The following is a 13,871-nucleotide window of genomic DNA, read 5'->3' on the forward strand; positions in this document are numbered from 1 at the left end:
GCTGGGAGTGCTCCAACCCACGGGATGCCCCTGGCGATGGGGCCGGGAACGCTGGATCCCACAGGATCCTCCTGGCGACAGGGCCACGAGCGCTGGCTCCTGCTGCTGCCTACGCGGGATCCACCTGGCACCACCAGCCAGGAGCGACTCTCCGTCCCGGAGGGAGACACGGGGCCACCCCTAGCCCCCCAGTTTCACCTCCTGGCGCAGCCCGGTCGGCCCCGTCCCCGCCGACTCCTTGGGAGGCTCCAGCAGAGCCCGAGCGGCCCCTTCATCCGCGCGGAGCCTCCCGGGCGGCGCTGACGCCTTCTCCCGGTGCGGCCGGCGTCAGTGCGGCAGGGCGGTGATGCGCATGCTCTGCGAGGCGATGGGGTAGGTGACCATGGGGGTGGTGGCGTGGCTCATGGTGATCCCGGCCAGCGGCTGCGCCATGGACACGGCCACGGGCGCCACGGACACGGCCACGGGCGCCATGGACACGGCGGGCGCCATGCCCTGCGCGATGGTCTGCGCCAGCGCCGCCGACAGCGGCGCCATCTCCGCGTTGAGCGGCGGCGGCGGCGGCGCCGCGTTGGCCGGCGGCGCCGCCTGGGCGCCCGCGGGGGCCACTAGCTCCTGCTGGGCCACGGGCCGCGGTGGCGGCGGCAGGGCCTGGCTGCTGAGCGTTGTGTGCGTCTGCGCCATGCCCGGGTTGTAGCTGGTCACAGTGCCCACGGCCGGCGCCAGAGTCTGCTCGGTGGCGGCAGCGCTCGAGCTCAGCGTCAGCACCTTGGCCTGGTTGCGGAACTGCGCGTTCTGCTCCAGCAGCACCTCGTTGGTGGCCAGCAGGTTGCTCACCTGCTTCTTGAGGTCCTCAACGCGCTTGCGCAGCAGCGCGTTCTCCTCCTCGAGCAGCCGGAACTCGGCGGCGCGCGCCCCGCCGAAGCCCAGCTCGTAGGCGTCCAGGTGCAGCGCGTCGCGGCGCCGCTTGGCCGCTGGCTCGTGCTCCTCGTAGAGCACGTCCAGGGGCTCGTAGCGCCGCGCCGCCGCCGCGCCGTACTCGTAGTCCCGCTGCAGGTGCTGGAACTTGCACTTGGCGCCGCGCTGGCAGTCGCCCTTGAGGAAGTCGCGGCAGATGGGCACCTCCTCCTTGCTGTTGGGCAGGTCAGCGGGCGAGAGGCCCAGGCCGGCGGCCACCTTGTGCCGCAGGCGCGGCGGGAGCTCGCCCGTCTTCTTATAGCAGTCCTCGTCCTCCTTGGAGCCGTGGATGAAGCGGCAGGTGAGGCGGACGCACTCCTTGTTCTGGAAGTCGTGGCAGAAGATGAACTCGTTCTTGCGCACGCCCAGGTTGGTGACCTCGCTCATGTCGGGGTGCCGGAAGCGGCAGCGCTTGCCGCGCTTGCACACGTTGCGCAGGAAGTCGCGGCAGATGTCGTCGTCGGCGCCCGCGCCCGCCTCGTCGCTGCTGCCGCCTGTGCCGTAGCCGTCGCGGTCGGGCATGGCGGCGGCGCACGGCGACCCCGCGCCTGCGGGCACAGCCATCAGCGGGTGACGGTGACGGTGCCGCGCGGCAGCCCCCAGTCACCGGCCCAGTCCTGGTCCCAGGCCCAGCCGTGGTCCCGGCCCCCGGTTCTGCCACCCCAGTCCCGGCTCCAACCCCGGTTCCAGGCCCAGCCTTAGCTCTCATTCCAGCCCCGGTCCCAGTCCCAGCCGTAGCCCCAATTCCAGCCCTGGTTCCTGTCCCAGTCCCGGTTCCAGACCCAGTTGTGGTCCCAACCCCGGTTCCAGGCCCAGCCTTAGCCCTCATTCCAGCCCCCGCTCCAGCCCCAGCCGCGGTGCCGGTCCCGGTCCCGCCGCCCCGGGAGGCCCCTCGCGCCCCGCCCCAGCCGCGCGCGGGCGGGAGCAGCCGCCCCCCCCGCCCCGCCACCCCGGGCCCGGCCTCGCACCCACCCGCCCCGCGGCCTCCGCCGGGTCCTCCAGCGCCAACAATGAGCGGCCCCTTCCGGCCGCCCTTCTGCGCCGGGCAACCACCTCTCTATGGTGCTTCCGGCGAGGCCGCCGGAAGGAGGCGGGGGGGAAGGCGCTTCCTCCCGGCGTGCTCCGCGCGCGCGCACGCGCGGCGCTCTACTCCCCCCCCCCTCCGGCGCGCGGGGGCGCACGAGGCCGCGAGCTGACGTCACGGCGACGTCACACACACGCAGCGCAGCATCCCCCCGCCCCGGCCGGGTCCACCGGCAACGGCAGCCGCCAAGGGGGCAGTGACCCCACGGCGGGGCGCCCTCTGCACTTCCCGTCACCCCCCATAGAGACACAGGAGGCGCTGCCACTGGAACAGCCTTTATTGGGGGACACGGGCAGCGCGGCCACCACGGCCCCGTCACGACGGCATCTCGCGGCGTCCCGCCGCTGACGGCCCTGCTGGCGCTGCGCGGTGACGCTCGGTGACAGCTCCGCTCAGCAACGGCCCCGCTGGAGCCGCTCGGCGCCGCCGGGGGTGCGGCCGCCCCGCGCCGCGGCTCCTACTTGGATCTCTGCCGCATCTTCCTCCTCTTGCGCTTCAGCCTGGGGGGCAGGAGGTCACTCCGGTGCCCCCGGTACCGCCCCGGCCTCCCGCCCCCCCACCTACCTGCGCATTCGCTTCTTCCGCCACTGCAGGGAGAGGAGGGGGCGGTCAGGGGCGGCGGGGGGGCTGCAGCCCCCGTGCAACCCCCCCCGCAGCACAGGGACCCCCGACTGCCCCCACGGGAGCCCTGGGGGTGACCAGAGACCCCCCACGCCCAGGGGACACAGAGCCCCCCGGCCCCAAACACACCCCAGGGCGTCAGACTGTACCCAGGAACCCCCAACAGCCCCAACTGTACCCAGGGACCTCCCAGCCCCCAACAACCCCGACCGCACTCAGGCACTCCCCAGCCCCCAACAACCCCCCCGGGGTGTCCGACTGTACTCCCCAACACCCCCCTGGGGTGTCCGACTGTACTCCCCAACCCCCAACAACCCCCCCGGGGTGTCCGACTGCACCCGGGCACTCCCCAACCCCCAACAACCCTCCCCCGACTGTACCCAGGGACCCCTCAGCCTCCAACAACCCCCCCGGGGTGTCCGACTGTACCCAGGCACCCCCCAGCCCCCACACACCCCCGCCGCGTATCCGACTGTACCCAGGGACCCCCCAGCCCCCCGGGACCCCATCCCCCCGCCCCCCCCGCGCCGCCGCCCCGCCCGGCGCCCACCTTGGCCCTCATGGCGGCGCGGGGGCCCCGCGCTCAGTCCGCGCGCGCGGGCGGCGGATGGAGGCGGATGGCGGCGGCGGCGTCCGCAAGATGGCGGCGGCGGAGGGGAGAGAGAGGCGCGCGCCGCCGCCGCCCGCCATTTATAGGGGGCGCGGAGGCCCCGCCCCCGCGCGGGGCACGGCGGGAGTTGTAGTGCGGGGCCACTAGGAGGGAGAGGGCGGCCATTTTGCGCGGCCGCCCGGGCGGGGGGCGCCGTGGGGCACGGGGGTCTCCGTGGGGCACGGGGGTCTCCGTGGGGCACGGGGGTCTCCGTGGGGCAGGGGTTTTCATGAGGCAAGGGGGCCATGGGTAGATGGTGCCATGCGGCAGAGGGTCTCCATGGGGCAGGAGGGTCTTCATGGGGCAAGGGGGCCATGGGCAGGTGGTGCCGTAGGGCAGGAGGGCGCTTTGGGGCAGGGTCTGCCCCCACCACTACTCCCCCCGTGCCCCACATCCCAAATACCCCCCACCCCACAACCTGTCCCTCCACGGCAGCCCCGGCGTGGCTGCCCCACAGCACCGGGCATCCCCCCGTTCCACCCCATTCGCCCATGCCCACGGCGCCCCACAGCAGCAGAGCTGTCTTTCCGTCCAAAGAGATGTCACTAGTCAATTTTATTTGGAAAAAAAAAAAAGTCAGTTACAGAGCACTTCTCGGGAGCTTGCCGCTGTTCCAAGGTTTAACAACTGGATTCTTGTCGCTTGTATCAAGAGGTACGTTTGTTTGTAAAGTAAAAATAGAAAATTAAATAAACCTCCAGCACGTCTTAGTGGTTTATAAATCTGTATTGTGGACTGTGAGAAAAATTCGCTCTGCCTTTCTTCTATAGAAGGCAATTGACAACATATTGCTTATAAATGCTAAAATGTTCCTCGTCAGGAACAAGGTTTTTATGGTTTTTCCCTTAAGTTCATGGTTAACATTGAGGAGCTGCCTAAACTAGAGGCCGGCAGGGCTGGGGACGGAGCCTCCTGCACCTTCCCCGCGCTGCCTCTCGTCTCATCCTCCTGCCCCAAGGCCCACAGCAGAGCTGGACAGCTCAGAAAACAGGAGCAGAGTTTGCAGAAATGGAGAAAAAAAATCTCATTGTTTCTTTTCTTTTATTGACTCAAACTTTGGTAATATTTGCACGTTTTGAGTGTAAGTTTTAAAGCCCAGGTGTTGGCAAGGAAGCCCTGGGCCTGCGGAGCACAGGAGCTGCCCTGAAGGGCAAGAGGTTTCCTCAGATTTGGAAAGTGGAAAGGCCCCAACGCGCTCTGAGGATCCCTCCCCTTCCACCACGGTCAATCCGCTTTCCTTAAGGGACATAAATGACCCCGGAGCGACACCCCCGGCCCCTCTGCAGCTTTTCCATGGGGAGGGACCACTCCAAGACACTGCTTCTAAACGTGCCGGGCTGCCCAAAGCAAGCCTCTCACACATTAAAAAATAGAGCGTTTATACAGAAACCCACACTGGGACAGAGCACAGCAGACGGACCAGGCTCCGGTCTCACAGGGGATGTAAAATTTGCTACTTTTTCCCAATTTTAAATGGATAATGTGGAGGCCAAAAGAAAGAGCGAAGAGCCTCCTGCTCCAGGATAAGTGACAGCGAGAGAACAGCCACACAGACAGAGGGGCTGTCACTCCACGCTGTCCCTGTGTCCCACATCACCGTGCACAGGGCACCTCCTTGGCCTTCGTCAGCTTTTATGTTTTGTTTCCTTCCAAGGAAAATCTGTAAAGGGAGAAATTTAAAAAAGGGGGTGGGGAAGAGGAGGAAGAGGAAGGCAGGCAGCTCTACACTCCTTCTCGGGAACGCCTCAGTTGTTCATCTCTTTAACAAGTGTGAGCAGTACAAAAGGTTAGAAAGGTTGGACACAGACTAGCGGCGACGCCTGATTTCGTTTTTCTTTCTTTTTTGAAGTAGTCTCAAGTGGCTGTGGGAATTCTCCCTCGATGGCAAAGTCAGGAGGAGCTGGCTGTAGTCGGTGGGAAGTCCCGACTGTTTGTCGTTTGGTCGTAAGGGACAAACAGCGCTGGATTATTTTGTTTCTGTTTTTTTCTTTTCTTTTCTTTTCTTTTTTTTTTTTTGGAGGGGGAAAAAAAGGGGCGAGTGTGTGTGAATTGGGTGCTACATGGAGGGAGCTGGGGCGGGTCAGTCACCGGCCTCATTCTCCTCCGCTGTCTCTCCCGTGGTGGCATTTTCTGCGTTCTTGGAGGCCTGCGAAGACAAATGTTGACCGTTAGAGCAGAGAACGGCCCCAAAACGTGGCCGCAGGGCTGGGAGCAGCTTGGGCTGAGCCGCCTGGGAGCCTCGGGAAAATAATGTCCCCTCTGCAGGGAGGAGAGAGCCCAAAACGTCACTGTGCGGGACCTGGACAAAGCCTGGGCACTGTTGACTGCCAGATAATAAGGTGCCTTTCACTCCCGCAAAAACGGGACTAAATTACCTTCTTTTTCTTCTTTTTCTGGGTCTTCCGGCTTGCAGAACTTTGTAGAAGCGCCTAGAGGCAGGAAGGAAACACGAGAAGTTAGGAAGCAGCCTCCTCGTTCTGGCAGGAGACAGCTGGCAATGCCTCTAAAGCAGGACACGCACGGGCAGCGCGCGGAGGGCGGCAGCGGGATGGGCAGCGCCGCGGCCGCGCGCCCCGCAGCAGAACAAGGCTCGGGGCGGCTCCGGGATCCATCCCGCGCTTGGACAGGGCCGAGCGCTGCTTCTGACCAGGGCTTGTGTCTGATGCAGGCAACGAGGGCCTGGCCTGGTTTAAAGCACATTCCTGCTCATGCTGCAGGCTGCTACTGTTTGTTTTTCTATTAAACCAACCTTCAGTTCTGCATCTTGCACCTCGAACTCCGACTTGTAGAGCTCGGGTTCGAAGGGGCCGCTGGTTATCCTCATAGGACCGTTGGGCATTAAAAGCACTGTGAATTTGAACTGTGCAACAAACTCTCCTGCAAAGCAGAAACTCACGTTACTACAGTGATGTTTCTAGCCCCATCCTGACATATCTCACCCGCTAGGTGCTTGGACGGATGTTTCCAAACAAAAGTTGTTTCAATTCTTACGTCATTGTCATAAAAATCACTACTGCAGGTGATCCCGCAGAAACTGCTTAACGTGTCCCCCCGAGCACAGGCAAAGCGAGGCCCCTAAGTGCCATCCTCCAAGGCAAACTGGAGCACTTCCCTGGAAGCCTCTCCTGCACAAGAAATTCCCCCTAAATGCTTCCATCTCGACCCTGCAATTCCCAAATAACAATCAAGAGGCCAGTGGATTTCAGAGGGTTTCTCGGAGGATAAAATTCACAACCCTCCAAGCAAATTGGAAGCAAAATTAGAAATTTGGACGTTTCTACTGTGAGAGTCTGGGCAAGTCCCATGGGAAGCCCAGAAGTGACTGTCACTTGTGCCGAGCGCCCCACGCAGCCGTCACACCAGCTCTGCCCGGCCACCGCTCACCTTCCTTCTCGTAGAGCACGTTGAAGGGCTGCAGCAGCTCGTGCTTGGCGCATTCCACCACCCCCATCCGGGCCTTCTTCTCATCCTCGAACGCCCTGTGGAGGAGGGAGGGTCAAAGCTGAGCTCAGGCCCGGTTCCAGAGCCACCTCCTACAGACCCCGCGGTCTCCGAGCTACCTCTGCCGAGGCCAGAGAGTCTGTTCCTGCCCCCTTCTATACTGTTTTCAGTGACAAGGCAGATTGCCAAAGCTGTAAACATTAGAGCTCGGTTCAGAGTGGGAAAAGGCAGGTGAGCGGCTTCAAGGAGAAAAGGGCCGGTCAGCAGAGCTGTTTATGGTGAGAGCACATTGGAAGCAAAAACTGGCTGGAACTGCCTCCCTCTCTGCTAAACCCTGACACTGCGTCCCTCCTCTTTCTCCTTTCACTCTAAGCACAGTCTCAGGCTCCCCACATGCTACACAAGGCACAGGAGATTCCCTAATCCTCGGGCTCTGCCTGGGATTCCCATTTAAGCCCCTAACAAGCTTTCTCCACACGTTCCTAGGCTCGAATACAACAAATCCCAATATAAAGTAGAAAAGGCGGCCTTCACCTCCATGAGAAACCAGCAAAGCCAGGCGGTTCTGCTGCCTGCGCGCTCTGTTAGCTCACATGGAGCATCCAGCTCCAAACTCCCGGGGACACCACGAATAAGAGCAAATACCTGAGAGTAAATGGCATAGTATCAAAGCGCCTCTCCACCTCGCTGAAAAAGGCACGGGAGGTTTTCATCTTCAAGCCGTACTGTTTGGAGGGGTCCCTTTTGTAAATGGTAGTTCTCTGTCCAGCATCCTTTGCCTAAAAATGCAAATAAAGCTGAGAAACACGAAAAGCAGCACAGCACATCCGCAGCCAGGGGAGCCGGCCGGAGCACTTTGTGCTCCGACCCTGAAAGTCTTCACTTTACGGGTGGAAAACGCTCTGCACGAGGAGATGCGGCAACACCCAGACAAGAGCTGGGATTGGCACCCGCGAGGATTTGCCTGTTGGCACCGCACTCTGCAGACGGCTGTTTTGAAACGTGCCTGTCGAACAGAACGGCAGCCCGAGCAGCGCAGCGCTCACCTTTCCCTCTCCAGTGCTGACAAGAACATCAACAGCGTAAACTTCATGGACCTCGAACTCTGCTTTTTCGTGGTCCTTCCTGGAGGCAAAAAAAGGTTTGGCAAGTCAAAGAATGGTAAAGGGAGAAGACTTAGAAAAATGTCTTAGGCAGCACCATTTCTTTAGGCTTTGGGTCTGCCTAGGACATGGCCATGAGTCCTGCTACACCCGATGCAACATGGAAGAACGTCACTGTGTCCCGAGGCAGAGGAGCTGCTGGAACAGAAGGCAGTGACACGTCCAGCTCATCAGTTCAAACTCATCCCGAGAGGAGTTTCCTTTGAGCAACGGGGCAGAAACCAAGACTGTTCACAGGAGCCGGGGGGAGTTGAAGTGCTGGGGACTTGCAGCCCGTCTCAGAGCATGCCTTAACCTCAGAACCCAAACCCACGCAGAACAGAAAAGAGGATGGAGGGTCGTGATTCTGCCACGCTGGGTCAGAGCCGATGTCAAGAAGAGGCTGCCTCTGCCCATGCTAAACTCTGCCGACCTGTTACCTCCCCACTGGACATCACAGCCGAAGAGGCGAGAACGGGACCATCGTTCAGCACCCGGTCACCCCTCCCCAGTGCCCGAGGCGATGCTCACTTTTGCTGGTCTGTAGGGTTCTGGATGATTGTTTTCTCTCCGTCGATCACATGCTGTTTCAGCTGGTGTGACAGCATCCCTGCCGCGAGAAGAGAATCCATTAGCACCTCCGAGCTGACAACTCGCCTGCATCAACACGCCCAGCCCGGGATTTCAGCCTGCGGCTGGAGCAAAAACGGCCAAGAAGCCACCCTTGGTGCCAGCACATCCTGGGCTTCCTTCAGACTTCCCCGTGCGTTAGCGATGACACTGAGCTTCCTAAATCCCACTCGGACTTCAGCAACTGCATCATTGCCCCGGGGAGAAGGTGGGAGCCAGAGGTGCAGGCAGGAGCAGAGTCCTTCAGCGTGACCCATGGAGCTCTGTGACCACACGGGGACATTGGAACACACTGAACCCACTCTCTGCTTGCACAGGCTCTGCGTTAACTTCTTTATCTTCCTCCAGCTTTTACACCCTGGCACTCCAGAGACTGCTGGAGTCAAAGCCACACATTCCTGGGTGTCTCTAAGGATGTCAAATGTGAAATTAATGGCAATTTTATAGCAGTTTGGGGGCTCATTCCTCATCCTTGCTGCTCTGGGGTTCACCTGCACATGGAAGCCTTGGAAAAGGAACCTGCGGCTATTCCCACTCCACGTCCACGGCACTGGGCCCAGCAAGGAAACTAAAATTTCGTGTGATGACAAGCAAAAATCTAGGGCTCTCTCTAGGAAGGTTATCCCAGTGTCTTCCTCCCCTCCTGCAATCAATATAACCAGGAAAACGTGAGTCAGCTTCAGCAAGGAGGAAATGAAATTCCCTGCACATCTAAAGCTTTATTTAGGAAAGGTTCCTGTGTTACTAACAAGCTCTTCTTTTCATTTTTCACTAAAGCCTTTTGAACTACAAGGAGCCAAGCACGAAGAAAAGGACCAAGCAACTTGCTCTAGTGTTTGGGTAAAGGCTGCTACGTTGGAGATGGAGCGTCTAGGACTCACAGCCATTAAATATTCCCCGTATTCGAGTAGGGCAGGGATTTATTGGGCAACTGGAACATTGGCCACCTCTGAAGCCGCTGCTCCCGAGTCCTTACCTTCGATGGGTGTGCAGTGAAACGAGTGGGCTATTTTGTTCCAGGCGTCTGTCACTTGCGTGTTCTGGATAAAGAGCACATGAAAAGACACTAAGGATATAAAATTTAAGCCAGAAGCACGATCGTTTTTTATCTTGACATTGTTTCATGGGGAAAAAAGGCAAAAAAAAAGGTTTTCTAACTGAGCATTACCCTAACACCTCCAGAAAAGGAGGTAACAGCTTTTTGTAGCAACAAAAATGACACTTAACCTGAGGTTAACTCATCCCTGCGCCTGCTGCCAGCTGAACCTCAAGGCCAGGCCAATTCTGCTAGCAAAGCTCACCAGGCCTGGAATCCCGGGATAAAGTCGCCGTGACTCCCAGCATTTCAAGTTCCCTGCGTGCGCCCAGCAGCTCCCAGGGAAAAGCAGCAAGCGGGAGCACCGAGGCCCCGCAGCCGACCTCGCACACCGGAGCCTCGACGGCGCCGGGAGCCCAGAGCCGGTGACAGCAGCCGCTGCCACCCGTCCTGGTGGCCCATTGCTCACCCCGGAGCAGCTCAGCTGTGCGGGGAGCTGCTTCGGATTCCCCGCACAGCCAAACCCTTCCTGCCAGGCAAGGGCACCGGCTTTACTTCCACACACGGAGCGACGCCGGCGCCTGGACTGGGGCTCCAGGGCTGCTCCCTGCACGCGCAGCCCCGGGACTCACCTGGTTTCCTGGCTTCACCAGGCGCAGAGCGGCCTCGGCGCAGAGGTGAGCGGCCCTGATGACATCCGCTTTACGACCTGACACAGGGTTTTCCTGGAAGGACAGGCAAATCTTTGAGATTCAAGGCAGACAGGGAACAGAACTAGACTCTCTTGTAGGCAGAAACATGGTCTGGAGAGATTTCAATAGAATGGATTCCACCGCCACCCCCTGCCCCATTTTCACCCTATCTGACATAGCCTTAGGAGAAAAACCATCCCAGGAGCAAAGCTGACATCCTCCTCCCAAAACTGACTCCAAATTTACGTGTTTTAAGGCAGCCTCATGAACAGAGCTTAGTGTCATTTACTCAGCGACTCGACTGAACTGGGGCACTAACCGCACACGCCGGGAGCGGCCGACAGCCCCGGGTGAACAATGTCACTCCACGCCCATACCAGGCACGTCCAGGTGGAAAAACAGCAGGAGAGACCGGATTTGGGGCTAGGGGACAAGCCGGACTGCGCCGAAAGGGGCACGGCGCTCCCCAGACACCCACCTTGGAGGCATCTATGACAAAACTGTGAGCTACATTCGCTATGAAGCCATCGACGTGGACTCCCAAGTCACTGCAACACAAAGAGTTAATTACAAAGAGAGTTAATTACAGGTGGGGCCTTTGCGTGACTTCTAGAAGCACCAAGGAGTCGGGGACGCTTTGAGCGCTTCGCTAATTAGCCAAGCCAAAGCATTTCGCACAGCAAGCAGCTCTAATGAGCAAAGCCACGACGCCGACGCTAAGCTCGCAAGAAACGTAACCAAGATGCTCACATTTTGACCAAGTCTCCGTCTTTGAGGATGTAATCTTGGTCACTCTTCAAGGGGGAGAAGTGACAGACGCAGTTATTTACCGATATACTCGTTGGGAAGGCAATACCTGTCAAGGGAAGAAGAAATTTTCCATGAAGTCTTGGATTGCACAGAGCGCGGTCACCGCAGTTTGGTCGCTTACGATTTAGTTTAAGCAAAGTGTCCCCTTTCCTACATTGCTAGCCCAAAAGCCACAGGATTCTGGCTCGTGCTGTGCTCCTGCACTCACCTGCTTTTTGCCCAAAAAAGACTGTCAAAGAATGACACCCACCGATGTGAGACACTTAAAAGGGGACCCCAAGGCTCTAGAGCAAAAAGCCACAGGGCTCTCAGGGAAACAGTTGAGTGTCAGGCAACTTCCATGGCGACTACAGGCCAACTACAGGCAAACAGCAGGTCTTCCGGAAGGAAGGACACTGTGGGCCAAAGGTTCAACCTGAACCCCTGGAAAACCAGAACAGGAAGCTCAGGCTGATCCATGATGCTCATGAACGGGGTGAGCGGGCCAATTTGGGTCAAAACTGCTTCCCCAGGAACGGGAAATGATTTCTTATGCTGATTAGCACCGAATTGTGCTTTTCCAAACCAGCCACACAGCGGGACAAACAGCCTCCCCACAACCCCCACGTTAAGGCAGTTTCTTTGCACCAGGCCTCACCTTTTTTCATTTCTTTTTCCTTCTTGAAGATCTTGCCGGTCTCTTCCATGATCATGGCATCTCCCTTCTCGCACAGGCAGAGAACCGACGCGCCGGCGCTCGCCGCTTCCACCACCGCCCGCAGCACCCCTTAAACCAAGCACATCACAAGGACGTTAACGAGAAGCTGCCCCAGAACCACCAGCAAGACTAAATCCCAAGTGGAAAAAAAGAGCATCAGGTTGTTTTCCAAAAGGGAACGAGGCTCCCGGCCGGCTTTTTGCCGCAGGAATCCCACTGCAGGTTGTATTTTGTTTTTAGAAGGGACTTTCCGGGGTGTTTTCGCAGGGGCAGGAGCACGCGGGCGCCGCGGCAGCGCCGGCCTGCGGATCCCGACCCCATCCGCGCCCCGGCAGGTGCCGCGGAGCGGCTCCGCTCTCCCACATTCCTTCCATGGGAGTCAGAGCTGCAGGAACACGTTTGGGAACGACTCGGGAGGCAACGCAGGGCACCTCGGAAGAGCAGGAGGAGGTGGAAACCCACGCGCTCCTCCAAGGCCCCGGGAGCTGCTCCTTCCCGCCGGGATCCTTCCAGGAACGAGCGGCTCCTCCTCGCCTGGCTTTTCCAGGACGCTCTTTTCCGAGCAGCTCTGTTTGCTGGGAGCTTCCACGTGTCGGAGGCACCAGCACAATAAATATTTGTGAGGTGCTTCAGGAGGGTGTCACAAGCAGGGGCTTTCTGAGGATTTCTTTGAAACAGAGCAAAACCCAAGAACTTTTCACCTGGGCACTGAATTAAGCTCCAAATCTCTCCAGCCTTCATCTGCCCACGTGCTGCACATAATTACAAAGCTGGAATGTTTCTACAGGTGGAAATATGACTAAAAGGGCACTGAGGGGAGAGCTAGACACAGGGACTCAAAACAGGGAATGTCCCAACGAGCCCAGGGGAAGGGGAGCAGAGAGCAGCAGCACCGGCCCCAGCCCGGCCTTAACCAAGGGGCTTCGTTTGGGGAGTTAAGAGCACTTTGTGTCCCTAAGGGCGCGTCACCGGCTGGCGCGATTTCCACCGGACTTTTTGCCCCGGCCCTGGGTCCGACGCTCCCGAACGCTGTCACGGAGCCACAGGGGCAGCGCCGGGGCCGAGCGGCTCCGCGGAAGGTCCCGGGGGCAGCGGGGCGGGAGGAGCCGCGCGCGGAGCCCTCGGGAGCGGCCGGGGGGCTCCGCAGGGCGGCAAAAACCAGCGCCGAGAAACGCGGGGAAGGCGGGAGCGCGGGGCCCGGCGCGGCCTTCGGGGCCCAAAGACGCGAGGAAGCGAGAGCGGGCGGCGCCGCGGCCGCACGGACCGGCGGCCCCGGGAAGCGGCGCGCGCGGCGCGGCCCGGCCCGGCCGCACGTGGGGCGCGAGGCCACGTGCGGCTCCGCGGCGCCTCCGCGCGCGGCCGCGGCCGGCCGCCCCCCCCGCTCCCGCCCGCTCCCTGCGCGACCCCCTCCGCCGCCGCCGCCACCGGCCCCCCCGCCCGCGCGGCCCGCACTCACGGTTGGCGATGTCCCCCCCCATCTTGTACTTGGTCACCACCAGGTCCTCGGCGATCGTGAGCTCGGCCGCCTCCTCCTCGCCCGACATGGCGGGAGCGGGAGTGGGAGCCGGAACCGGAGCTGGAACCGGAACCGGAGCCGGTGCCGGAGCCGGTGCCGCCGCGCTGAGCACCGGGCGCGCGCACGGCAGGAGCGCGGGCTCGGCGCGGGGCACGCTGGGAGCCGCCAGCCACGCCCCCCGCCGCGAGGCGGGGCCGCGCCCGGAAGGGCCGCGCGGGGCGCGCTGGGAAGTGTAGTCCAGCGGGGGTGGCGGGAGACAAGCTGCCCCCCCGCCCCATAGATCGGAGTCTTGATGTTGCCTCCATCCCATTGCAACCCCCTGCTCCATAGACCCAGGCCCTGTCACTTCCCCCAGCCCCCCTGTGATCCTCCTGCGCCATAGATCTGGGTCCTGGGGCTGCCCCCAGCCCCATTGCAGCCCCCCGCCCCATAGACCCGGGCCCTAATGTTGCCCCCAGCCTCATTGCAGCCCCCCGCCCCATAGCCCCGGCCCCATAGAAGCCCCCTCCACCCCACCACCCTGGCTCCAGCGCTGCCCCCGGCCCTGCCCCACGGCGCCCCCAGCCCACTCAGACACGGGCTCCTCTTCCCTTTGC

The 13,871-nt window shown here is 60.8% G+C and overlaps 2 protein-coding genes and 1 long non-coding RNA gene across 3 annotated transcripts; all 3 read right to left on the minus strand.

Moving 5' to 3' along the window:
* Window positions 1–327: 327 nt before the first annotated feature.
* ZC3H10 (zinc finger CCCH-type containing 10) lies at window positions 328–1,479 on the minus strand. Its single transcript, XM_088539167.1, has one exon. The coding sequence runs from the start codon at window positions 1,477–1,479 to the stop codon at window positions 328–330; it is 1,152 nt and encodes a 383-aa protein (XP_088395293.1).
* Window positions 1,480–2,489: 1,010 nt separating this feature from the next.
* On the minus strand, window positions 2,490–3,287 carry LOC148590324 (uncharacterized). Its single transcript, XR_015914327.1, has 3 exons — window positions 3,213–3,287; window positions 2,606–2,628; window positions 2,490–2,541 (listed from the first exon to the last, which is right to left on the minus strand). It is a non-coding gene; the product is annotated as an uncharacterized LOC148590324 (long non-coding RNA).
* A 2,048-nt stretch (window positions 3,288–5,335) lies between these two features.
* PA2G4 (proliferation-associated 2G4) lies at window positions 5,336–13,303 on the minus strand. The gene is made up of 13 exons (XM_088539179.1): window positions 13,216–13,303; window positions 11,700–11,828; window positions 11,003–11,108; window positions 10,731–10,800; window positions 10,193–10,285; window positions 9,501–9,564; window positions 8,426–8,504; window positions 7,799–7,877; window positions 7,398–7,531; window positions 6,696–6,790; window positions 6,061–6,188; window positions 5,687–5,740; window positions 5,336–5,457 (listed from the first exon to the last, which is right to left on the minus strand). The coding sequence occupies exons 1-13, from the start codon at window positions 13,301–13,303 to the stop codon at window positions 5,392–5,394; spliced, it is 1,185 nt and encodes a 394-aa protein (XP_088395305.1). The 3' UTR covers window positions 5,336–5,391.
* Between the last annotated feature and the right edge of the window lie 568 nt (window positions 13,304–13,871).

Source organism: Tinamus guttatus, unplaced genomic scaffold (assembly GCF_059628265.1).
Source record: "Tinamus guttatus ecotype Peru unplaced genomic scaffold, ASM5962826v1 Tinamus_guttatus_pri_ptg001455l, whole genome shotgun sequence".
Classification (NCBI taxonomy): Eukaryota; Metazoa; Chordata; class Aves; order Tinamiformes; family Tinamidae; genus Tinamus; species Tinamus guttatus.